Consider the following 27,098-nt stretch of genomic DNA (forward strand, 5'->3'; position numbering starts at 1 on the left):
TAGAAATCATTTGTGACAGAGCTGTCAAAATACTGGACATGTCTCCTGTTTACTTTTTTTTTTTTTTTTTCTTTTTTTTTTTTGAATTAGTACATTAACAATATTTTGGCTCAGCAATGCAAAACAACTGAGTCAAAGTCAGCTTTTCACCTGGTGGGCAGTCAGGTTCTTTACAAACTGTTTGATGAATGGAATCCAGGCAGGTCAAGCATTTAACCTTGAATGTGGTGTAGGGAAACACTTGAAATTCTAGCAGTTTTTCCATATTAACTGGTGTATTCAGCGCACATTTGATTTCTTTGAAGGTGTATCTCACTGCCCTGCAACTTGTGAGTGTGTGTTTGCCAGCAGTGTGCCTGTGCTACAGCTGTATTCAAAACAGTAGCCTCTGTGTGCTTTGAAATGCTTTTTTCAGTTTGTGTGGGAGTTGGAGGTAAATTCAACCAGATGTTGATACAACCTCTGCAGTGCAAAGTGTGCTGACACTTGCTGATGGCAGTGTTTAATCAGTTTGATGTGTCTGTAGATAATTGTGGGGATATGCCCAGAGTCTGTTTGAGTGTGCGCTTTGATTTAACACAAGTTAGCTTTGACGGAAATACCTTGTGATCTGATTAAAATTTTGTGCTATTAACTTGGACGATTGCAGCAACCATCCACAGCCAAATGAGTCGTATCTATGCAGGTTATCATCTTTTTCTGTTGTCCATCTAGTAATGGCTGAGTCGTGTATTTTTCCTCCACATTTGGTTGTTCAGTTTTTCCAACCACATTTTGATGCCTTGTATGTGCACCTTTAGAGTAGCAAGATTCAGAAAAGTTATACACTCTTGAAGATATTCCCATGTTTTACATAGTCAGGTGGGATTTAAATGTGTGAATTACATTACATTTATCTCCTCTTTAGCTCTTCAGTTTGATGCATCTCTACGGGGAGTCAGGTGTGACTACGCTTGGTTGTCACTTAACCTGATGCAGCAAATAGTTGGTTTGACTTATCCATCCAGCTAAATATCATTATGCACTTCCCACAAATTCTCTACTGATTATCTTATGTAATACAATAGCACAGTTAGTTTAGAACAATAACCTGCTGGATTCAATTTAAATTTAGCTTCTATAAATGTTAAATTAAAACACACTTGAAACAGCAGCGTTGTTCATCCTGACCTGTTCATTTTACAGATAGGCGGTTTGCTTTCAGCTGTCTAAGGTTGTTGTTGAATAGAAGTGAATTGGACTTGACTGATTTGAGAAACATCTGCTGAATGGTAGTGAAGCTTACAAGGCCATTTGAATAAGCCATGGAAAAACTAGTTCTTTGTCTAAATAAAAAAAAACCTTTTTGTTTTTACAAAAAACTGAAAAACGGACTGGAAAATGACACTGACATAAAGATGCTTAACCATGCCTTTATATGCTATAAGTGGATTGTGCGTTTCCAGTAAATGGCAAAAATAGTTAAATTCTGCTGCGGTGAATGTGGAGACATCATACGTGTCTCCAGCTTGATGTTGGTTTCTGCTCTACCAAGTTTCACGGTTTGTTTTGCCACTTCACTGCCACCAAAAATACCAATGCGTAGTCATGCAAAAGGTGAAAATAGTCCCCATTTAATGTGTGAACACTGCAGTACGCTTGTTGTTCAGCATGATATATTACACCACATCTAGTGTCTGTGAGCTGTTTGTAATGTATTTTTTATATTTCAGGGAAGCTTGTGGCTTCCAAGAGACAAGACAAACCTGCAGCCGTACAGACAATAGTAGTAGCTTCTGAAAGTGGCACATACAACAGTGGGTGTCCTCTTTTCATGGGCAATGATGACAATAGGAATATAGGAAGACAGTAAAACTACACTGGCTTTGACCTTGAATGTGATGTTTTACCTTCGCATTATCAGTTCCTTAATACTTAGAGTCTAATCTGAAGTAACTAAAATCAAAAGGAAAATTTGGCGTGATGGTTTAGCCCTAAAACTTGTGTTTAATTTATGTATCTGCGTCCACATACTATAGCAATTTTATCAAAGTTAGAGATCAAAGAAAATGACAGTGGTGGTGCACTTCCTTCCTCCACAGGGCCACATTAAGAAGCTGTTCTGCCGTGTGCTTACCTCAACTCACTGTTTGTCCCATTTCTTAACCTGCAACACATTTGCAAAGGACTGATTTGTTTCAGATATATTGGATTGATTTACAGGCTATCACAGGTACTTTAGCAATAATTGATACTTTAAATCTGACAAATTATATGCAACAAACTGCCAAAGCTGACATCTCCCAGTTGCACAGAACAGAATAACAGGTATTGACTGGTGTCTGGAGCGCACTGATCTAGGGCTGGGCGATTATGGCAGAAATCAAAATCACAATTAATTGAACATTTTACCTCGATTACGATTAATGAACGATTATTACCGATTATTATAGCTTTAATCTTTTGCAAACAAAACGGCAGTGTCAAACTACAAAAAGCTGCATCTCTTCTAAACAAATATTATTTCAAGTAATATTATTGCTATATTATTATTAGGAGTAGTATATATGTATGTACAAATAATAATATAGCGTGCCTGCATAGTAAGCAGGCTATATTAATTTCTCAGAATTTTGCTCCCTAATGATTATTATTATCATCATTATTATTATTATTATATTATATTATATATATTTATTAGTAGTAGTAGTCGTACAATAATTAATCATCAGTATCTAGGCTATATATTATTATCATATCTATATTATTCTTATTCTTATTCACTACCCAGAATCACGGAGCGATGGACGTATGACGTCATGACATCAGTTAGCTTTTGTTGTTCTTAGCAGCCGAGCTGTGTACTGGTTGTAGGCTAAACGATGCGGTGAGGCTCTTTTGGCGTCTCTCTTTTTAATCCGTGCTGCTTAAACTGCTGGAAGTTTGCAGTGTACAGCCTGAGTGAGGAGGAACGGACCGTGTTTACGATGGCAACTGTAGCATTTTGTGATGTGACATGTTGTGGTGTGGTAACCGGAATAACCGACATGGGCAGGATTATGTCGGTTAAGGGCCCTAAATGTCGGTTTCGATTATTTTTCTATTAATTTCCCAGCCCTACTCTGATCACAGATATGGTAGCTGCTCTGCATAATCGCATTTGATAAAATGTGCATCTGTGTGTTCCTCACACTTGTGGCCTTATGGCATGAAAAATTATGTCATGTTATACAAGTGAAAACTAGCACTAGTTACATGCTTGCCAGTTTACAGGCTTGGCATGTCAAAATATAACAATTGAAGATTAATTCAAACCACCAATAATCACTCCCTGCAAACACCCTGGCCCGACGGGTGACCTCAGAATATTTTTTCAATAAGCAGGAATCCATCAAGTTTTTCAGTGTTTTAATCTGCAAATGACAGCAACTTGAACATGAGAGAACAGTTCCAGTTCAAATACCTGATAGTCCAGTCATTTTATGAAAAAACCTAGGACAAATTGCAAGAGAAGCAAACTCAACTGATTTTGTATCTTCAGTTTGTCCTGAGTGAGGGGAAAAAAAGTCCCAGGAAATCCCATTGGTGGAAAGTTTTGAAAATCACCTATTTATGACCATATAATACCAAAAAACACTGTTTTTAACACACAGGGGAAAGGGTTCAAAATTTTACTTTCAGATATCACTATAAAAATTCACAAGTTGATTACACACACAAAGACAAGAAAAAAAGTCAATTACAAGTTCTTTGAATTATTCTGTTTACACATGCATATCACACATTATCTGATTTGATATGCGCTAATAAGGAATATAAGGAATAAATGCCAGAACAGATATTTAAACAGTGAATTAAAAGGTTACTATATATATAGTAACCTTTTAATTCACTGTTACATAGTAACCTTTTAATTCAAGGTTACTATATATATAGCAACCTTTTTATTCATTGTTTAAATATCTCTTCTGGCATTTACTCCTTATATTCCTTATTAGCGCATATCAAATCAGATAATGTGTGATATGCATGTGTAAACAGAATAATTCAAAGAACTTGTAATTGACTTTTTTTCTTGTCTTTGTGTGTGTAATGAACTTGTGAATTTTTATAGTGATATCTGAAAATAAATTTTGAACCCTTTCCCCTGTGTGTTAAAAACAGTGTTTTTTGGTAATATGTGGTCATAAATAGGTGATTTTCAAAACTTTCCACCAATGGGATTTGTCGGGACTTTTTTCCCCTCACTCAGGACAAACTGAGGATACAAAATCAGTTGAGTTTGCTTCTCTTGCAATTTGTCCTAGGTTGACCCTAATTTTGGCCTAAAATTACTGGACTATGAAGGCACAGAAGAAATACACCTCAAAGTGTCAAATGTGCACCTGTGCAAATGAAGTTGAAAACTCAAACATTGATATTGTCCCACCCCGACTAACTACTAACAGCTAATGTCACTAGTGAGAGATTACCAGAGCCCTACCATGGTAACATTACATCCTCAACAGGAGATTAAGCCTACATGCAATGAGGAATCCAGCAAACAGCATGATGGTTGTCCACCTCCATATCGCTTATTTCATTCAGGCGTCAGTAAGTAGGTGGTAAGCTGGTCTTTGTCACAAACCTAATGCTGACAGGGTGATGCAATACCCCAGCACAATAGCCGGGGTATCATTCAAATGGGATGGTCATCATTACACGTTTGATTCTAGACCGCATCGTTGCCAATCACAACACAGCGGATTCACTTCGACAACATCGACATGACGCAAGAGGCAGGAATTCACCTCAGCTGACCGTCAGACTGACAGAGAGACAATACACTCCAGCCAGTTCACTTAACATAATACAGGCCTCAGCAGCAATGACTCTGAAAGGGAAAAAAGCCCCACTTGGGAAATTTCACAACTGAACTTCCATTAGATCTGTTATCAGAGACTGCTGAGGACTGAGACCGCTGCAGCTGCCTGTCATTTTGTGGATAAAGTCTTGCTCTGTCTCATTGATTAATTATATATCGATTTTTGCCTGCGATAGCTGCAAGTAAAAGCTCCAGCAAACTGTTTTTCCTAGGTGTGCTTTCCAGTTAATGTCCCAGTCAACACCCGCTCTGCTAGAGAATGTTTCCTCCTGCTGTTGTGCCATAACACCGGCACAATGATGTCTTTGGTGGCTGTTCTGCATTACTGAAACAACTGCACAAGTATGCATTTTTACCCAGTAAATGGAGAAAAAAAAATCAATTTAATGTCTAGCTGTTTCAGAAGCATCTGGACTCTCTGGGCTGGTGTGCGGTTCTGTCTTGCCATCTCTGAAGCAAGAGTCGATTTTGAGGAAATTTTTGAAGTTCAAGATTCCGACTCATGGGAAAGGATGAAGTGTTCCCCGTTACGCTTGGCCTTCATTTTCTTTTCTCAGTGTTTCATTCTTACGCAGACACACACTTCAATAGGTTGCAGTTATTGAACTTGAAGAATATTTTCCTTAGAAGTTGACCTACTTTTTTTTTTCTGAGTCAAATCTGCCAGAAGCAGGTATTGAGGTGAATAGTTTTAAAGTCACCCGTCATGCAGTTTAATAGGACTCTGCAGCTGCTTTCATGCCACTTAATTCAGTCCTCTAATCAAGAGTTTGCCTATTGCCATGTTTTGCTGCATGTGACATATGACAGCACAGAGTGATCTTAAAGCTACAAACCCACCCAACGCTACATCTGAAACAATGCCTGCATTTTTTGAAAGTTATTTAGTGCATGCAATACAAGTTTTAGGTTACTTTTGAATTATTCAGCAATCAATCATTTGGCTTGAATTACAAAAAGGCACTTCATTTTTAAATCAGCTTTTATTGTTACCCTTTGGGCTTTTGTGCAGCTAAATTTTACATCAGTTCTATCTGATCTTTTCAAAGACAGGCAACAAAGCACATTTATCTTTCAGATCTGCCGGGTTAGACTTCATAGCTTTTGTAACCGTGTTTGGATGAATGCAGCCTAAACCTGTTTTGGCCTCGAGTGACCCTCGTAGGGCCCTAACAGTCTCTGTTTAGCAGTGTTCAGACATCAGCATGGAGTGACATGAGCAGTAATAATCCATGTTTTTCTCAAATTAACACAATGTCCCATGCCCAAAATTGAGAGACATTACATTTCTGTGTTTTTTTGTTGCAGATAAGTTTGTGTTTTTCTCTATATTTCACAGTTGACAGGACTATAATAATATTATAGTAACTTTATTTGTAGAGCACCTTTCATGCATTCAGTGATTTACAGAAAAAACAAAGAATAAGAGCAGTTCAAGCAGTTAAAACAAGAAAATCCAATGCAAGAAATAAAAGTAAGAGTAGTAGGCTAGGTGTCGGGAAAGACCGTGCGAGGAAACGAGGAATGACATGTGACAAAGGTCCCAGGCCAGGTTCAGATTCGGGACATTGCGTTTACCTTTGCAGATTATCAGGCCTGCAGTTATAAATTGGAGATCAGTGAGGAAAATGAAGCTGTGAATTTAAATACTTCAATGCAAAAGGTCTTAGATTTAGATAGTGATTACGTCATTCTGCGTTGGGAGGGTTGGCAAGGGACGTGATGGGATTATCTAACCAATCAGTATCAGTCCTCTCTCTTGTCATCACCTATTACTTTATTTGCAACAGCTAACTTTTGGCCTGGTAGCATCCATGTGACTTTCCAGTGACTTTTTTCCTTTAAAGTTTGAGCTATTATAAACAGTTAAATATCCACACAAGTTTGTATATGAATATTTAATGTTGCTGACTGAATTTTACCACTTGCCCAACAACAGTGAACCAGCTCTCCTGACATGACTCCTGGTAGTAGCTGTAGCTTTTTTAGATTTTGCATAAAAAGGTCAGAGGAAGCACTGTATACATAAGCCTTTTTAATATTTCCAAGTGTGATGTTATGCAGGGTGTTGATAGGCAAGACATGAAACAACATGGTAAAGAATCAGCTCAGAAAATTCCAGTACTGAGGTTTCTCTAATGAAGGCACAGGTACAGAACAGAAATACCTGATAGCACTATCCTGTTATCTTTGATCTGTGGTTATGTCAAACTAAAGGGCCTCTTCACCCTGGGCAGCTTTCGGCAACATTGTAGAACAAGATTGCTAAAGAAATCCTCTTAACCCCCTTGTATTGATCAGTTGATTGGGCAAGTTATTGCCCAGAGAAATGTAATTGATTTTTTTGTTGCCCCCTTTTCTTTATATCCCATTATCAGAAATTTTGCCTAGTATAATCACAGCCCTAAAAGCCATCTTCCATAGAGCGCACCTCTTTCGTGCCTGCAATCTTAACACTTCACCACCCAAGCATTTTAATTATTCACTGCTGCAGAATGTAGATGCTAATGATAATCAGTTGGTAGCAAAGGTTTCGTTTTGAACTCTGGGAGCTTCTGCATTACAAACAGGGAGAGAGCATGTAGTAAATGCCTCAGGGAATTCCAATTTAAATATAAAGAGAGGACGCCTACCAAAATCTATAATTCATGTGTACGGAGCACCAGGCTATAAGAAATGCGTTCACTGAGCTTGAGTCAATGATTGAAACTGTAAATGTGTCAAATTAAGCCTCCCTAACCCTCTCGCACTCTCGCAAGAATGTGAATCAGGATCATTTTGAGGTTTGCATGTAAACTAAGAAGTGCATGCCAGGGGATATGTATTGTTTACAACACACATCCATACCATCTCGTAGTTTGTGTTTCTAAACTTATAAATCGTACAAACAGTTTTCATTCAGGTTTTCACCTAAAACCGGCCTTTTCTGAAACCAAGTCTTTCATAATCGTCTAACCAAATGAAATCAACAGAAAAAGAAGGCATATTGCTATTGTCAGTGCATCACATAAAAGATGAAAAAGCATAAACCAAATTTCATTTACATTTTTTTTCCCAAATCACAAAGGCAAACAAATTCTTTCAACTGACCTTAAGTGTGCCCACTGAGAGTTTTGGCCTCTGGGCAGGTTTTGTGTGGTAAAATATGTGCGGCTATTCTTAATTTGTGTGGATGTCAAATGGAAATATATTTACATATATGTAGATTTTCTTGATACATCTACATATTCTCTGTTTATCACTCTTAAGCATATTTTGGTAAGTTCAAAGGTTAGTTTGAAGGTTTGCTTTACATTTTTGTTTGTTTTTCCAGAAATGCACCATGGCGGGAGCCCATCAACCCGTACTATGTCAACACTGGTCACGCCATGGCTCCTGCCACCAGCGCCAACGATAGTGAGCAGCAGAGCATGTCTAGCGACGCAGACACGCTCTCCCTCACCGACAGCAGTGTGTACGTATTTCCTCATGCCATGCATAAACCACACACACATACACACATAAACACACACACACATATTTCAGATCCCCACCCCAGGACACAGCGGTATCTTCAGCTGGAACGCCAGATTTTTATCATCAAAATGACAGACAGCAGCCTCTCAATACACTGCAAAATACAAACTGCAAAGTATTTTCAGTCGTCAGTTAAGAGACAGGCATGTCATGTAAGCTGACATGGCTTGTCAGATAGGTTGACATGGCCTGCTCATTAGGCAAAGCAGCCAAAACTGTTGAGTTTGATTTGCGATGCTAACCGCGGCGCGTTGAACTCTGGTAGGGTGAGGTTGCAGACATGAACTCCTCCAGCCCATGTATGATGGAATTGAAACGAAAATGCCTCTTGCAGAAATATGATGAGAATCTCCTTCGAAATGCTTCCAAAGAAATTCTTCATAGTCACAGATACCAATTAAGGGTGAACAAAACAGAATTTGTTTGCCTTCTTTCATAGATAAATTTGTTAGTCCCCAGGCTTGAGACCAAAGGCAGTTTTTTTTTTTCATCAGGATTTACTTTCAAGCAGGTCCTGCAGTTACAGTTGAGTGTGCAAAACAGAAATGTGGCGGTGGAAAAAAAAAGATTACTTAAAAAATAAATGTTTTCCAGGTTCAGAGTTGGCGGTGGGGAATTAGGCTAAAGAAACATCAAAGCTTGCACAACTGGACAGAAACGTGTTTGAAGCTGGATGGATTAGAGGCAGTTATCAGCTAATTGCTCCAGAGCTTCTAGCACAGGAGAGTGTGAAACCCAGCATGACCACCACCACTTGGAATTAAACAGACTCATGGCTGTGTTGTCAACTTGCACCTGCAATCTGCCAGACCTCTTCTGGTGCACAAGGGGTAGAATAAACCAGTGAGAATAGATATCCTGGTGTATTTGATTAATCAAGACTTACTAAGTGTTCGTTTTAGGGAAAAAATTGCAGTGGGAAGCTTTCAGATTTAACTTCAAAGCTGCCTGTGTTGTTTATTCATGAGTGCGTTTTATGAAAATGTCTTTGTTGTTAATTCCAGAGATGGGGTTCCACCCTACAGATACCGCAAACAGCATCGCCGGGAGATGCACGAAAGTGCCAAAGCAAATGGGCGAGTGCCACTACCTCATATTCCAGTGAGTTATTCTTGAGTTATCCCACCTTCCCTCTCTGTTTTCTGCCTCTGCGCCTCTCTCTCTCTCTTTACCTGTCTGTCCCTGACTCATTTTCCTCCTCTTCCACCACTGGAGAAGTGCATATTTAAGCCCTGCTGTGGCGCAGGACCTGTGATGGAGTATAAGAATAGCTGATGGTGAAAGAGAAGGCTGTCTAAATGCTGCTTGATGCTCTCCTAAGCTGCGTGTGCTGATGCCTAGCAGACATGAACGCTCCTCTGTGACAGCCCGACGCCTCACTCTGCAGCTTGCTGTCTGTCTCTTGGTAGGAGAACCCCGGCCCTAATTAGGCCTCGGAGTAAAGAGTCAAATTAGAGCTCCACGCTTTGCGCCCCATTAGGATGCATGCATTGACTGACTGCATGGTAGAGCAAAAATCAGTAAAACATAACTCTGCCTTTTCCTTGCCCCAACAAATTTATCATCACTTAAGTTGCTGGCAATAAGAAAATTGGTGATGCTTATAGTGTAGGATATTTTCTTAAAATCATCAGTTTATTTTTCCGGCTGTTTATTTGAGTGAACTGCTTCTCAACTCTCCGCTCTGAGTTGGGACCAATAAACAACAATAATTCTTACTAGTAGGAGAGCTAAAAGTGTATCACGTGTCTTTAAAGGGGTCATTTAGGGTTATAACCACAATCTATGTCTAATTTAGATTCCCCATCATTTTGCATTGTGTGCCATATGTCATTAGATATTTTAACACTTAAAAAAAACATTGATGTGACAGTAAAGTGTGTAAGATTGTATTTTTATTTTTTTTTTCCCCAACCGAGACTGCCATTTCGAAGTCAGGGAGGAGAAATGGCAGAGTAGCCGAAAGCCAGCAACCAAACTTTGTATGAACCCTCATTAAAAAACAAAAAAACAAAAAACAAAGTGATAAAGACGGCAAAGCGAAAAATCTCATTAATTCACAGTTAATTCATTAATTCATACAAGCTCTTTTCCTTTCAATGAAAAAAATGGAAATGCACTACTAAATCTCAGGGGTGGAGGGAATCTTTTACATTTACTCATGTTACTGTAACTGAGTAGCTTTTTGTGTATTTGTACTTTTTTGAATCACTAATTTTACTTGATGTACAGTTTTGTGTTTGTGTGTGTGTACATAGTGTTTTTTTCCTAAAAAATAATTTCAATTAAAAGAATCTAGCTTGAAATCTGTGCTCTCATCCTTTCAGGATTGTATGGAAAAGATTGCATTGAACGAAGTAATTTTTATTCTTGAGTACATGATAACTGAGCCCCTTTTTTTACTTTTACTTAAGCACATTTTTATAGTATTTCTGCTTCCTAGCCTTGTTAGTATTCAGTGACATGAAGCGGTGCACAGCTTTTAACGGCCTGGGACGTTTTATGCCTGATATTTCTTGTTAAATGTTTCCTCCCGCTGTTGTTTTAGCCTTTTATTACAGTCACTGACAGGATGTAAGGGCGCCAGGGCAGTAAAAAGCCACAGCGCTGTCCCCGTGTTCAGACACCGGGGGTGATAACGATGCACTCGCTGGATGTCGTGTCTCTCTCCCCCAGCGCACAAACCGGATACCAAAGGACATTCACGTGGAGCCGGAGAGGTTTGCCGCAGAGCTCATCAGCAGACTGGAGGGAGTCCTGAGGGAGAGGGAGGCGCAAGAGAAGCTGGAGGAGCGGCTGAAGAGAGTACGACTGGTACGCACTTTCTGTCTTTTACTGACATCAGAGCACATCACTCTCCTGCGGGCTAGATCTGCACTGCGTGTTATTCTCAGGGTTTATTCCTGCATAGGACATTTTCCCCAGTGCATCAGCCAGCCAGCAACAGAATAAAATAAGTTTCATTACTTCTTATCGCTTTTACTACTTTTTACTCCGGCAGCACATGCACATGATATTCTAGTAATGTGAATGAATGAGTCATGTGAATAAATATCTGGGTCTGGATATTACTGCCAGCCAAGTTACCATCTGGTGTGGGGGTGGGAATTAGACATGAAAAATGACTTTTTCAATTTGTTAGCTAAAATTTCCCTGCCAGAATATAGAACAGTTTAACAATAAATGGCAAAGGATTTACTGAATATTTATTGATTTTATTTATTTAGCTATCAAAATCACATTATGTTTTTATAGAAAACAGAGCATCATCAGTGGTGATGTCATGCTGAACTAGTAGGCGTGAACAAAAATGTTCAGGCAATACAAACATAACATTTTTGAACAATCACGTCTTTGCTGTTGAATAAAACTAACTTATTATTTCCCAGAATGATTTTTACAATACACCTCTCTGTTTTAAGCCCCAACCCAAAAACCTTCTTCAACAGAAAGTACATTAAATCAAGGAGGGAAGACGCTCTGAAAATGTAATTTTATTTGTGATTTTTTTTTTTTTTTAGCTTCATAAGTAATGCATATTATTTTGGAAAAATATTTTTACTTTCATACCAACTTAAATTTTTTATCATAGTTTAAATTTAAACATCCCAAGGACAAAATCTCTCATTTTAAGCTGTTTAGAAATATCCTGTTCATGACAAAGCATCATTTTAAATTCACAGTTTAACATCAGATGAACACTGGATGGGTATGGAGAACTGGATTTTTTTCCCACTTTTATCTTGTTCAAAGGGTCGTTTTAGTGATTCATTTTTTTTTTTTTCATTTGAATTACATTTATACTCAGATAATAACATGTTAAATAATTGTAACATGAGTGGCGTAGAGTGGAAGAGTAAAGTGTATCTTGTTGAATATCAACAACGTGTGCGGGGGCCTTCACAAGTGGCACCACCAAAGTCCCGTTGCGAGCCAGGAAAACAGGACGTGTGATTGGCTGTAGCTCTTACATTTAGCAATCACAAAGGAGACTTAAATTCCTCTGCCCTTAATGAAATTAATGAGGCCAGCCATTTAAGTAGGAAATAACATTATGAATCGTTTGGAGAATTTCATCCTTGGTCTGTCAGGGATCTGGCTTTGTCGATAAATCAGATGGCACAACTGCATACTCAGCCACTTGTAAGCCTGGAATATGTGCTGCCCGTTTGATGTCGCTTGAACACTGATGAAATGCTTGTCGGTACCACAAATGAAATCTCCCTCTGTACACGGCGCCAAGGCAAGGCAGACAATTTATGTGGTTTGGCCCTGCAAGCAGAGGAGCTGCCATTATAGAACTTGAGGATTCCTTTATTGAAAGCTGTAGGCAAGGAATGACATTGTCTTGATCGAGCCATTTGCCGCCTTAACGCAAACTCAGAGTATTTGCCCGTGGTTCATCGCTCACTCTAAATAATTTGCTTTTGTTATTTTTCAAAATCAAACATTGGCCATCCTGTTTGAACTTTTCACCAGCAATACCAGAGCTTTTACACAATTATATGGCTTTAGCTCACACTGGATTTTGGGGGAATGTCATCAAGCTCAGGTTGAAAACTCCACCATCTGTTTAAAAATCAGTGGTTTTGTTGTCATAATGGTTTTATTGTGTTGAGAAAAGGGCCCACTTATGAATTTCATGGAGATACTATTAAGTCCCTGTGAAATGAACTCCCATTATTTTTGCTCCCTGGAGAAGAGCGAATTTTAAATGGTGACCTCTTGGCGCACTAGAAGCCGTAAATAAAAAAAAAATAATAATAAAAAAACCTTCCCCTCCACTTGTCCCATCAAATAAAAATGTGTTCCTCTCCCTAACCAATATCCTATTGGTTCACAGGTTTAAATGATCCCTCCCCACATTACGTCTCACCCCAACATCCAAATCAAGGAATTAAGATAACAATTTCATGGAGTCTTTAACTGATTATTGCTATAGCCCAGTCACACGATCTGCACTGAATGGAATTCATGGCTTCAATTTAGGTCATTTTCTGTGACAATTGGCATTCTCTCCCTACTGTGCATAGGATAATTCACATGCTATTCACAAAGGTGACGTTGAGTGAATCCATCACAGTCGCACACAGACTCTGTCAGCAGGCTGGTCGGCGCTTGTCTGAATTGAATCTTTATTTGGTGCAAACAAGATAACTGAGAGCATGCAAGCATGGTGCACACCATTACTCCTCACAAGGAAGAGGCATTGTGTCTGCATAATGTAGCTTGACTGGCAGAAAGTCCCTAGTCACCAGCGAGTTGTCTGCTACCTGTAGAGCATCAAAGGTCCTGCCATAAACTGTCTGGGATTTCCATGTTGATATGGTATCAGAAGCACTTGGAACGATGGAGTCAGTGGAAGAATCAACAAGGGCTGAAATGTGCTAAAATGAAGGTGTCACCATGGTTCCATGAATAGCTGTAGTTGTCTGTATCTGGTGCAAAGATACAAGGCAGAAGTGATTTTGCTGCATCCAGGGTCCTAGTGGTTTACCATTTTATACATATGAATCAGAGGGCTCTGTGACGCTGAATATATGTGCGACCTGAGAGTGTTTTCAAGCCTGCTTTCACCCTGATACACTCACAGCAAATGGGCGGTGAGCACAGGGCTGCAACACAGTTTGCAACAGCACCACAGTAGGAAACTGAGTATAGGTTTGGCATGTTCTCAAAGCCTGTTTTGTTTACATGCTCAAATAAAAAGTTTGGACTTTGGCTTGCTGAAACAAAGTTGAACACCTACTGTTCTCTTTCGTCTGTCTCTCTTTGGCAAAGTGAAAAGAGAGAGGAGAGAACAAAGTGTTTCTGACTTTGTAGAGGTGAACACTACCAAAAAACAAAATGCAGCCATATGGTGCACACTGCTCCAGCTGCAGGCACAAGCCGGAGTTTCATGATTGATGTTACCGATCACTGCAATCAGATAAAAAGCCGGAATGTATATCTTATCTTATCTTAAGTCATTTATGACAGTTATGCAAGGGACGGTAAAACATTAAAAGACATCTCTGATTGTTCAAATCTTAAAGGTAAATTCCACTCAATTTTTTTCCACTCAAATTCTGTCATCCATATGTCATATATCACAATTGTCCTTGGTTACAAATTAATTGATTTAACTGTGCTTGACCAAAGTAGTAGCCTATGTGAATCCTGTCCTGTTGACTGGTATTCCCCTTCAACAACAATAATAAAATCACAGCTGTTGATAGGAAGGCTTTTATGATATCATTTCCTTTGTACATTATTGTCCTACATCATTATCCTCTTCAGGTTTGACTCATGTTCAAGATAAGATAGTACTTATTGTCCATTTGCACAGACATTTTGCACCACGTCCTTCTACAATCTCACATCATGTCATACAATATATATATATAAAAAAAAAAACACAGTGCAATATAATATAAAAGCAACATGTAAAAACAGTGTTAAAAAAACAGCCAGCAAGAAACAAAGAAAATAAATGCAGTGGAAACAACAACAGACAGCAAACAACAAAGAAACGCTCTGAGTACCATGTTCTCCTTCAAGCCAATACATAATCACCATACACCAGTTTTGTTTTTACATATGCACTGTGCATGGAAAATGTCAAGTGTAAATGAACAGTCATCACTTGCTTGTGTGTGTTTCATTGCTATAAAGAGACAGATTTCTGCATTTGTTACATTTTTGGGACGTTTTTGCTGCTATTTGATATTTGACAGCAGCAAGAGACAGAAGAGAGTGGGGGGTGACAAAGGTCCCAGCTAGGATTCAGATCCATGACATTGTGGTGGCACAGCTGGCTCAAGGGTGCCACTAAATCTCCCCCACCGGGCCCCACCCTCCCACTAAAAGCCCTATCCATCTCAGTGCCTTCCTGCAGATCCATGGCCAGTTCATTTTTAATGGGGTTTGAGTGGTTGAAGCTGATAAAAAGTTAATGGCATACCTGGTTTTATGAGCTGATATGGTGCTTTAGCCAACGTATCACAGCAAAATTAGAAGTCTGTAATTTTTCCACTAATTGGGCTGCCTGGTGGCACAATATCCACAAGTCCAAGTGCAGAACCCATATGGGCTACCACTTGCCCATCACCAATATTAGATGGTTTTTCCTCTTTCTACTCGGGACAGCCTCACCGCTTACACCATTCTAGTTTATTTGATCATTGTATGTCCCACTGTGTTTTCTTTCAAAGACTATCATGCCTGGCTGCAGCCCCAAACCTCCCACCCCACCCCAAGAAATAATTCCTCACAGAGCAGGCTCTCTCCGAGGACAGCCTTGTCACTCAGAGTGAACCTTGTACCACACGCAAAATACACATGTGCAATGTGCATGTATGGCTGTCAAAAATATGCCTTGTACTGTCATACTCTTGCTCTGCATGCACACCTCTGCAGTTGAAACACAGAATAACAGGACATGAATTAGCAGCTGATGAAAATCTGCCATCTGCAGGTTGAAGTGAATGCAACATACAGGATGTCTGCAGTCCTATGAAATGACCTCAGTTTTATCAGTAGTGTCTTAAGAAATTAGCTGTCAAAGAATTAGCAAGTTCTACAGTAAAAGCTTAATTGCTTAAGAGAAGTTAAATACAATTTGTGCTTTGTCTCATGCACTTTACTCCCTGTTTTCCTCGACCTGATCTTTCCTATAATGGCTGAGTCATGTTTAATAGGTTGCACTAACTGTTTAATGTTCTTTTATGTTTCTCTATGATAGGAGGAGGAGGGTGATGATGTCGACATTTCCACAGGCACATCGCTGTCCGGTCACAGGCTCCCCCCTGGTGCTTATCCCCAGCATTACAACTTGCGCTATGCTGACATTACCTACAGTGGTCCTCTGCTGAGAGACGCTCATGAGGAAAACCCCGAGAGCATCCTGGACGATCACGTCCAGCGGGTCATGAAGACTCCTGGCTGCCAGTCGCCAGGAACAGGCCGCCATTCCCCCAAGTCGCGCTCACCAGAAGGTTTCCCAGGCAGCAAAATGATTGGACTTGGAGTGCCACTGTCCTCAGGTCAGGGCAAACATCCAGCAAGACATGGCCCCAAGGGAGAGACCAGTCACCTGTACCACCACAAACATGTGCACCACATCCACCACACAGGTGGGGGGAAGCCCAAAGAGCAGGTGGAGGCTGAGGCAGCCATGCGTGTGCACAACAGCTTTCCCTGGGGTATGGAGCCGAATCATTATGGGTCAAAGTCGCGCAGCTATGCTGATGGCGTAGCTTCAAACCCACTGGAACCTATGGGTTACAGGTACAAGCCAAACTCAAACATTTGGTGTTTTTTTCACTAATGCATTGGATATACTCATTGTTTTTCTGCAATGTTCATTGTTTATTTTGTTTATCTTCTGTTGTTCAGTAGCAAAGTTGGGACACAATGTAAAAGAGCATTCAAGAAAGGTGAGGAAGTGCGGCCCTATGACATGCCACTGCCTCCGGAGGAGATGGAGAGAAACCAGAAGATCCTTTTGTGGATGATGGAGGGAGAGAAGGAGACAGTTCGCCATAAGAGGAGTCCATATGGGTTAGTGAGAACTATTAACCAGAGTAATTTAAAATAAATGCAGCAGATAAAGATATTCACACAACCAAAAGTGAGCCGTGCAGAGGTTTGGAGCCTCAGTGTCTTTATGAGAGGCTAGAAAAAGGATATCTACATGTCAGGTCCCACAGGACTCTATTTTGGGCCCAGTCCTGTTCTGCCTATACATTTCTTTCCCCCAGGTCAGATCATTAACAGGCACAGTGCACCCTTAAATGTAAATGGCATGCAGGTCTACTTGGCTGTTAGTCCCAACAACTTCTCATCCCATCAGTGCACCCATTAGTATAACACCTGAATGTCAAATAATTTTCTGATGCTTGTTTTTTTTTTTTTGATAAAAACAGGAGTGTTTTTTAGCACAAGCGTGAGCAGAGACTGTGAATGTGCTTTGACTTCAGTTTTTCATCACGCTAACTTCTCGACCAAATCTGCTTTCTGCCAACTCAGAAATAGTACAGTTAGTTTTTTTTTCTTGTCTTGTCAGACACTGAAAAACTCAGTATGCCCTCGTCTCAAGGAAACTAGTTTTACTGCAGTGTTTTGTTTTTTCTTTGGCCTCCCTCAGAAACCAGTTGACCAATTACAATTTATTCAAAATCCTGCAGCTCACATTCTTTGTAGAGTGAAGAAAAGAGAATGGACAATACTGCCATATCAGACTTTGTGCATGTGAGCTTCAGGATTATTGTTAAGATTTTGCTGATTATTTTTTTAAGGCATGCATGGATCAAAGGTGCTATTTTTTTTATTTGAATGCTCTTCTGTTGTTTAGTTTGTTGTTGAGTAAAAGGCCAACAACTGATTCCTCTCTATTTTTAGGAGCACCACGGGGTCAAAGAAGACCACAGGCCACGAGGGGTCTCGGCTGGGCTCGGCAGAGCGATCAGGATCGGCACACCCATGGGTCAGCGCTCAGCTGCGGAACAACGTGCAGCCATCACACCCGTTCATCCAGGATCCCACCATGCCTCCCAACCCAGCCCCCAACCCCCTCACCCAGTTGGAGGAGGCGCGCCGACGCCTGGAGGAGGAGAAGATCAAGTCTGGAGCCTTCCAACACAAGCAAAGGTAAGGATGGACGTGTTCTATTACTGTGCTCATCTGTCCTGTTAATCACTGTTCTTCAACAGAAACTGTAATCAACGATGGAGGGAACTGCATTTCTTCTTTTTCAAAATTAAAATTATCCGTTGCCATTAGTGTAAATAGAAGTTCCTGCAAGGGTTCTCATCCGTCAGTCCACTCTTGAGTTGTGGGACGTCCTCACAAGATGTCATTGTGAGTGTGCGCCAGGACAAGCTCTGATTGCCTGATGTTGGTGTGTGTTTGGGTGTGTTTCTAGCGTGTGTGAGCCGCAGGCCCGTTCTGTGTCTAACCGCTGGGGTTGTCCGTTCGGTCCCTCAGGTATGTGATGGAGGTGATCCAGAGGGGTCGCACCGCTGTCAGGCCCGCACTGTTCCCTCCGCTGAGCGTGGTGCCCGCCGTTTCTGACAGTGAGCTCTCCGAGTCTGAGTATGTCCACTGTGTCCTACCAGTCCTACTCCCTGTACCTCCAAACTCCCATCCCATAGGTCACAGCAACCCACTTGACTTCCCCATGCTCATCATTGGATGTCTGTGAAGTGGCTCTGTGTGTGTGTGTAGGCAAATGGAGACTTTGTCAAGCTACTAAAGAAGAAGTTACCGTTCATTCAGACCTGTTACTACAAAAGTGACACCCGTGTATGTCTGTGTGTCACCCACATTTACATATCCGGCTTCTTTTGGGTAATGTTTGGATGTTGTCTAGTTGTTTATGCTAAGAACGTTTATTGACTTGGCAGACAGCAGATAGCCAGTTGGTGCTAGCATGTCAAGTCAGCAGTGTATTTAAAAGCGGATGGCCAGCACATGGTAGCACAGCTCTCTCATGCCTTTATGCCTGTATTCTCTGCGGAAAATAATTGCTGACTCACTAGACACCCAGCGTAGTTTTTCATCCACTGTACATGTCTGTCATGGGACTCAAGGACGAGCGCTCTGATTGGTTTGCTTGAGATTTTGTGCCGACACGTCATAGCACACTGGCATAAAGTTGAAAATTTTTTAAGCTTTCCCCTGTCGCCTGGCTTGGTGTTGCTTTGTCACTGTTTCTCACAGCTGCCATTTGAATTCCTGACTTCCTGTTGCTCATGTCGCATTTCTAGCAACAGGTCTGAATGCAGGGTTAGGATATTTAGTCGTCAGTGCCCTAGTTACCTGTGTTGTAAATCCTGTATTGTAGTGTCATCCTGTGCTGCCCTGTGCTGTTGCTGCTTGTTTTGTTTATGTGTGTGTGCTATCTTGTTTGGTTTTGTCTCGGCTCACGAATGTGTGGGGATGAGACTCAACAGACCTCAAGGTTTCTTATATCAGCTTAAGACAGTATCTAGTCCATTGCACGCTGCATGGTAAGCAAGTGCAGAGTATTGAAATATACTGTGTTGGAAATATCAGTGTCCGGGTTGATGGTGAAAAATAATAATCTCCTGCTGGTTACTTTTTTGCAAAGAAGAAGTGTATGTGCGTGTATTTTCTGTGCTTTTAGGGGCAAAAGGATTGACGTATCGTGAAAAGGGCCAGTTTTTGAAGTTCTGTCATAAAGTTGTTTCTGTTTGATGTTTCACTGCCTCTTCAGATGGGCACTTAACTGGTGCAGGGGAACAGGGGGACTGTGTAAGAGGCAGATGAAAGGCAGCTACTCAGGCACTGCCAGTGGGCGCTGCCGTCCATCAGAACCACAAAGACCGGGCCTGAATACTTGGCATGCATCTGGCTTGCTGCAGTCTGCAACTACTGGCGTCTAGCAGTGTGTCCATAAAAGACCCTTTTAGTGCTACATTTCGGATGCATCCTTAACTGGAGAAGTGGAAGTTTCATCAGATAGTGTTTAAAAATTTGATATTGTACTTGTGGTGTGTGAATTGTGAGAATAACAGTATGACTTCAGCTCAAAGTAGTTTCCAAAGCTGATTTATTATGGCTGTTTAATGCGCCGCATCATTTTTTTTTAATATTTCATGCTTGTTCGGGCTGACGTTCATCTTGGCCTCCTCCTGCCCATCTCCATCTATCAAAACAGTGCTGACATGAGGCTGATGATGTGTAGACATTGCACTCTATGAGTATGATGCATCTGCCTGCAGGAACTTTGCCTTGACATCACTCAGCTGTGAATGTGCCTGCACACACCCTCAACATTAGACTGAGAGCGTTGCTACACACTGAGCTGTTTAGTAGACTGTTACACCCCACCCTGCTGCTAATGGCAAAATTTATGTTCATAGTTGAAACCAAATGTAATTGGTCACTCGATCGCTCTGTAAGTCAGATCTGATCATCCTGCTGATGTTCACATCACTGCAGCCCAGTGATGTTGTGTGGTTGTTGGCACAAATGATGTCAGACTTAAAAAATCTGAGCTCACTAAGAATAACATTGTCTCAAAGTGCAACTGGGCACACCCAGCCACCACTGGTAGAGTCATTTCTTCTGGGCCTTTCCCACTCAGAAGGGTAATGAAGTCTACAGCAGACCCATTCCCTTCAAATGCTGACTGGCTGACTGGCACTCCACCCTTGGCTGTGGGATCTTAGACAACTGGTCCATCTTCATCTTAAATTTAAGGGAGATGGCCTCTGCTCTGATCCTAAATACAAAGACAGGAGCCTCCATCACTCATGATGACCCAGGGTGTCACGGTGTGTCATTTAGCTCCCCTCCGTTCATATTCTTTTCTCCTAAACGTCCTGCTGGCACCATGCCTGTCCCGTGCCTTGTTATCTCGACATATAAATTTAACACTCCTTTCTAAATAAGCCTCGAGAAACTGAACTTTTTTTTCTTTTTTAAGAATCAAATACTGAATTGCACCGCTCTGTTTTGTCCAAATCCCTGATTTAGAAATCTAAAGTTTATTCAAAATTTAGCAGGCAGTGTGACCATATGGACCAGAAAACAAAATCACATCACCCTAGTTATATTACTCCCTTGTTCCTTGTTGCCTGCATCTGCACATACTGACTATAAAGTTCTACTTCTAATTAAAGGAACACTTCATCCATAATTAGGGCGATTTATTCAGATTTATGTTTTAAATCAATACAAAAAATGGCTGAATCATAATATTGAGATTTTGACTATGTATGTTAATACATGATAAAAGCAGTTTAGCACCCTATCAGACAAGCCAAACACTTTACTCTTACACAGAACATGCATGTTTATTTTTTGGCCATATCACCAAACTTTTTTTAATTCAATACTCAATGTGTGCTGCCTTCAATCTCAAAGAAAACTTGAAGCTTGAAGCGTGTGTCCACAAGCACATTTGTCCATCGGCTCACCCAATCAAATGTACGCTCTTGTGCACGCACACAAGAGGTTGTCTCTGCAGCACTATTTTAGCGTGTGTTTGGAAACTACTGAGCATGCGACTAGATCCCTGAGACTTGGATTATACTGCATGATGAGTGTAAGCTTTTTAACTGGAATTTTGATAGGGTTTTGCTGTTGCTGTAAAATTGCACAAGTATGGACCCACTTTATTCCACTGGGTCACAGAAGGCTGACGTTTTTGGGGTTACCATGAAGGCAGGCAAGTAAAGCTTTCTTAGTCGGAAGTCGAAGGCAGCACACAGTGAGTACTTGATCCAAAAATGATGTGTTATAGATTAAATATTCCTTTAAGAATACAGAACTCTTGTCACAGGATGCAGGACGCCTCTTCTTTACAAATACCGGGGAAAAACAGAAACAGAAGTAAGCAAAGCTTTTCTCAATTGGGCCCGCTCTCTTAAAACCAAGCTCGCTGCCAGTATCGAGGATCCAGACTGAAGACCCATTAATTAAATGTTTCCCTCCCTTCAGTCTGTCATTTACCGTCTGCAGACTCACTGGATGTTTCTCTGATGTTGGTCATATCACAGGCACATGCAAACACACTCACACACACACACTAGCCTAATGACAAAACACCTTTCATTCTCATTCATTCTTGATTTCATCTCTTGTTTATATATTTGTACTTGGCTTTTGTAAAGCACGGTGAAACGTCTCTATCACATTGTCTTTCTAGTCGTCATTCAGTCATCACGAATTGTCGTTCTGCTCATGAATATGCACACGCTGGTGATTGTTTTTTGTCTCTTCCAGTCACCTTCCTTGTGCCATGTTGTTGGATGTGTGTAAATATGTATTTCATCCCTCACTTAACCCTAGCAAGCACCAGCGTATCTTGTCTTATTTCCCATGTAAACAAGCTGTTTACATTTGCCCTTCCCAAGCAATTTCTTCATCTGTCTTTGAAAAGTGTGGACATTAATAATAGAAAACCTGGCAATTGTGCGAAATTATTCTCTGTCTTCTTGTTTGACAGACACAAAGCGCCTAAAAAGCAGCCTTGTGACAACATTACCGTGGCGTATTACTTCTGTGGAGAGCCGATACCATACAGGACGTCTGTCAGAGGGAGGATCGTCACGCTGGGCCAGTTCAAGGAGCTGTTAACAAAGAAAGGGAGTTACAGGTGAGTTTTATGGTCAGTGTTAAATTTAAAATGTCTATGGGCAAGCAAGATCCAGAAATATCTTTTGAAATCGACATGCAATTTATCAGAAAACCTGATCTGTGAAAACTAAAGAACGTTTTTAATCATTTTAGAAAGCAAACTACAGGCAGCCTGCAAAATAATAGAAACATGTTTTAAAAAGTTAGAAGTAACTGTATTATAGCTGTTATTGTTTGAGTGAGTATATTTGAGCACAGGCATGTCATGCAGACAAGATTGCAGGCTTTCTGTATCAGAAATGTGAATTCACCTTAAATTAAGGACATCGTCTGCTCTTGATGGCATATTTGGGATACGGCATATTTACACCCTGCAACTCTGCACTTCTCAGACGAGGGCATCAATTTCCTCTTGGGGAAAAGCCGGTCTGGACTCTCCTCTCCGTTACAAAGCTGTCAGGGAGATGCCAGTCCCTGCTACACAGATTGATAATTTATTCCTCCTAATCCAACCCCGTTTACAACTGTACTGCTGATGCAGCACCTCTGCAGCAGCACCTCTGGTCATAAAATTACCCCAAAATCCGCTGGGCACATTACAGCGAGCCAGCGCTGTGAACTTGTGCCATCGCCTGCGCTTGCACCTTGATTCACGGAAATGAGCCCCTGTGGTGTTTTATTTTGCTGACTTTGTCTTTAAAAAATATCTGGGTGCTGTTTAAAATATGTACTGATATGCTTAATGAGGATGCTATGATTACAGGGGGATGAAACCCATAACTCATTTTTCAGTTTTTTGATCAATGTTCAGGGAATTTCTATAATAAAACTGGCTTGTTATGTTCGTAGTCTTGACATTACATCACATAATGTTGTTTTTCTGGATTTTTGGATGTGAAATGCCAAATGACTAAAGGCATTTGCAAAATAATTACATGTCGATGGGTATTCCTCATTCATCTGTGATCAAGATACCAGCCCTGACTCCAAAGGCCAGTTGTTTGTTTGCTTGTTTGTTTTTAATATAATGTCAAGGTTTGCCAGCCTTCTCTTAAGAACCAAGACACTTCAAATGTGCAATTGTTTCCTTTGTGTATCTATATTTATTTAGTCCACAGTCAGGAAAAACAACGGGGTACAATGCAGACAGATTCGGCTTCAGGACAACTGACTTGTTTTTTCCTCTCCTGACTCATTGCAGGTATTATTTCAAGAAGGTGAGCGACGAGTTTGACTGCGGGGTGGTGTTCGAAGAGGTACGAGAAGATGACGCTATCTTGCCCATCTTCGAGGAGAAGATCATCGGGAAAGTTGAAAAAATTGATTGAAGCGAATGTTGAAGAGGAAGGAGTCCAAAAGAAGTCGGTGTGTAACGGAGCGAGGAGCTGTCGGACGGCGATGAGGAAGTGTTAAAAATGGAAGAGCGGAGCGGCAGAACAGAAGGTGTTGCAGTAGAAACGGATCGAGGGTTGAAAAGCAAAGTGGCGAGGAGGGCCGTGCAGTGGGCACTGTGGGCGACGTGTGACTTCTGAGGCTGTGTAGTCCCTTAAATGTGCTCAGTGCCGCTGCAGCGACATTGGACTAGAAGAGAAGACCTCATTCACTTCTTTGTCCGGAGTGTAATGTAGCAATGTAAAGTTTGACTAGATAAATGAACTACAAAACTGCTACTAAAGCTGCATATTTTTGATATGATGTATCAGAAGGTATCCTTTCTAAAGTAACCACACTTGTAATTTTTATATGTATTGGTACCAGATGTGTACAGTTTGTCTGTTTAAAAAAAAAAAATAACAAAATTTTATATCTATTTAAGTATTTAAATATGCTGTCATTTTCAGTCCTATTGAAATTGAGGCAGGAGTGCCGTCCCTGTTCAACATGATCGCAATCTTTAACAGGGCTGAATTCTTTTTTTTTTCTTTTTTTTAATTTAATTAATACATTGCAACAGGCCTTGAGCTGTAATGTCCATGCTCCAGCAAGTGCTTTTATTAACACTCAGCCAATTAGTACTTTGAATGTGGCATTCAGTCAGGCTGCACTTTTCACTGTATTATACTGTACATCACTGACTATGTTTGCATGTAAGCTCCAACTTGCTTCCCCAGGTCATCGAACACTGCATGTAAATGTAGCCGATAGCTATGTTTGCCTACAGTCTTCCACCGCATTGTCTCTACCCAACCCTGTTGAAGCTGTAAGAAAACTGCCTTGGATCAAATCATGTGCGTGAGGAAATCGTGTTCTTCCCAGCAGTTTACGAAAGCACACCGTCCAGTTGTATCTGGGCGCGCACTTTCTGTTGTTGCCCCTTACGAGTTTTATTTCTAATTAGGAATTGAATAGTTCATGAATCTTTCCTCATTTTTAATCACAGCAGATGCAAGAATACGTTGAAGGAACACTCAACATTTTGGGCAAAATATCCTTTTTCTGATTTATCCAGACTGAGACAAGATGTTTGATACCAGTTTGGTAACATTTGTACATCCAGTGGCTCAATTCCTATCGGTAGCATTTCATTTTAGCTTAGCATAAAGACTTGAAGTCTATGGGAGTCATTAGCTTTGCTCCATCAAAGTAAAACCTTACAGCAACTACCAATAGATGGAAGGATAAATGTGTTCAGCAGTTAGTTCCAACATCCAACTTTCAGATATACAATATGTAAATAAGACAGCTTTGGAATTGCTGTAAGGTTTTTTTTTTTTTTTTTTTTTTTTTTTACTTTGACAGATCGAGGCTAACAATTTCCATAGACTTCAAGTTCTTATGCTAAGCTAACATGAAATGCTACCCACAGGAACCAAACCACTGGACAAACAGAGGTGAAAATGGTATCCAACATCCTCCCTCAGTCTGGGTATTTTTTCCCAAAACGTTGGAGTGTTCCTTTAAGAATGATAAGTACTACTAGAAATTACAATTTGATTATCTATGCAAGTCGATTTTTATCTTTGTTGACAATTTGCCCCGACACAAACTATGACCTCAGAATCGAAATCAATAAAAGAAAAAGAAAAAAAAAAAAAAAAAACGTGTAGGTTGCACATATCAGCACTTTGGAAATTGAAATACAACCACCAGGCATTTAGAGCCCTGATAGCAAAAATATTCTGCCACTAAAGTGCTTAATCAGACCAAATTTGAGTTGAAATTTGAGTCGGGTTGAGGCCGACTGGGCCGCTCCATCCAGGTCGGTGGGTTTTCAGATGTCAGTGAATAATCCTGATAATAGATTGATAAGCTGCATGTCAACATAGTCAGTATCAATGAAAATTGGAAAATGCCCTTCAAATCAACAGATCATCCCTGTGTACTGTTTTTTTTTTTCTTTCTTTCTTTCTTTTCCCAGTTTGGCACTGAGTAACACTGGCAGGTTTGAGGATCAGTGTGTGAAGTCCAGTACTGTATTCAGACCTGATGTTATTTCAGTGTTTGACGCGCACCAGTAAGCTCAAGAAAGAGCAGCTGTCCGTCGGTAGACTCGGAAACCGACGGTCATTTCTTGCCGTGAAGAGAAGCCCATCTTACTTATCACAAAAAGGTGATATCACAGAGCATCCAAATGAGAAGGCCAGTGAATTAACACGATGATCCCGTGAACAGTGGACGTGCTTCTGCTGTGGAGAGCATTTAAACACAGCATCCTAATACACTGCTCGAGTCAGTGTAGAGGGTTGTTGAGCATTTTACAGTATTTCTGAAATTCATTTATCTCATCCATGGGAGCTAATGAGGGCTACCAGACACTGAAATGTCCCAATCATGTTTACATATAGTTTTTTATAGGGCTGCCCCTAAGTAAAGAGATTTTGCTTGAATAAGAGTCATAATGTCCATGTCTGTTTTTATCAACATGCCTGTTCAGTTGTTTTCCCCACAGTTTGTTTGTCCTGTCAGTCAGTGAAGTGATGAATCTGGTGTTACAGATCGGTGCATATTTATATGTGATCCCTCATGAAAAAAACAAATGTGCCAACTAAAAGATTCTTTGTTATCAGTGACCTTTTTAATGACTGAGTAGTTGATGAATCAGTCAAATGGGGGCAGCCTTAAGAACTGATCTCTTAATTTGTAGCCTTCCATAGCTTATCACAGCTAAATTTGGTGCCTGGCAAGAATGAATTTAGTGCAAAATGATCTACTTTTGTAATAGGTCACATTACACCAAAGAGAAAACAGTAGTAGAAGATAGTTAATGTCATCATTTTGTCGCCTTATCACTCTTTAATTTACCCCACTGCATGGGAACTCATTCATTTTGGTGGTAACATGTATTGGATCTCCTTGATTGCCCGAACCGTTGTGTCAAAGTTGAAACTCTTGCACAAAATGACCGAATGTTTTAAGGGATGGGCAAGGTGTGGAGGATGGCGGCCTCCTGATGCTGTGCAAAAAAAACAATCTTAATACCACTATCAGCTTTTTTTCTTTTTTTTTACCAGTTTGGAAACTGGTAAAAAAAAAAAAAAGGGTGAAAAGAACAGAAAAAGATCACAAAAGGCCATAAAACTGTTGATTTTACATATGGCAATGCTGGAAATGTTCACTTTTCACCTGCATTTACAAAATAGTGACACTGAAGATGTTACAGTTGAAATAAAAATCCAAGAGAGAAAGAAAGTCACCTGGCATGTTGTGTAAA

At 40.5% G+C, this 27,098-nt stretch overlaps 1 protein-coding gene across 2 annotated transcripts in view; it reads left to right on the plus strand.

Annotated features, from left to right (window-relative positions):
* The window catches only part of axin1 (axin 1), a 30,164-nt gene extending 5,132 nt beyond the window's left edge, over positions 1-25,032 (plus strand). The window contains exons 3-11 of one of the 2 annotated variants that reach the window (XM_030059040.1): positions 8,157-8,297; positions 9,364-9,460; positions 11,036-11,173; positions 16,083-16,627; positions 16,736-16,900; positions 17,741-17,989; positions 18,326-18,433; positions 22,317-22,466; positions 23,649-25,032. In XM_030059040.1, coding sequence (XP_029914900.1) covers positions 8,157-8,297; positions 9,364-9,460; positions 11,036-11,173; positions 16,083-16,627; positions 16,736-16,900; positions 17,741-17,989; positions 18,326-18,433; positions 22,317-22,466; positions 23,649-23,775 — 1,720 coding nt within the window. In that variant the 3' untranslated portion in view covers positions 23,776-25,032. The remainder of the gene's footprint in view (positions 1-8,156; positions 8,298-9,363; positions 9,461-11,035; positions 11,174-16,082; positions 16,628-16,735; positions 16,901-17,740; positions 17,990-18,325; positions 18,434-22,316; positions 22,467-23,648) is intronic. The other variant, XM_030059041.1, reaches the window with a different exon arrangement.
* The last annotated feature ends 2,066 nt before the right edge of the window (positions 25,033-27,098 follow it).

Source organism: Myripristis murdjan, chromosome 8 (assembly GCF_902150065.1).
Source record: "Myripristis murdjan chromosome 8, fMyrMur1.1, whole genome shotgun sequence".
NCBI lineage: Eukaryota > Metazoa > Chordata > Actinopteri > Holocentriformes > Holocentridae > Myripristis > Myripristis murdjan.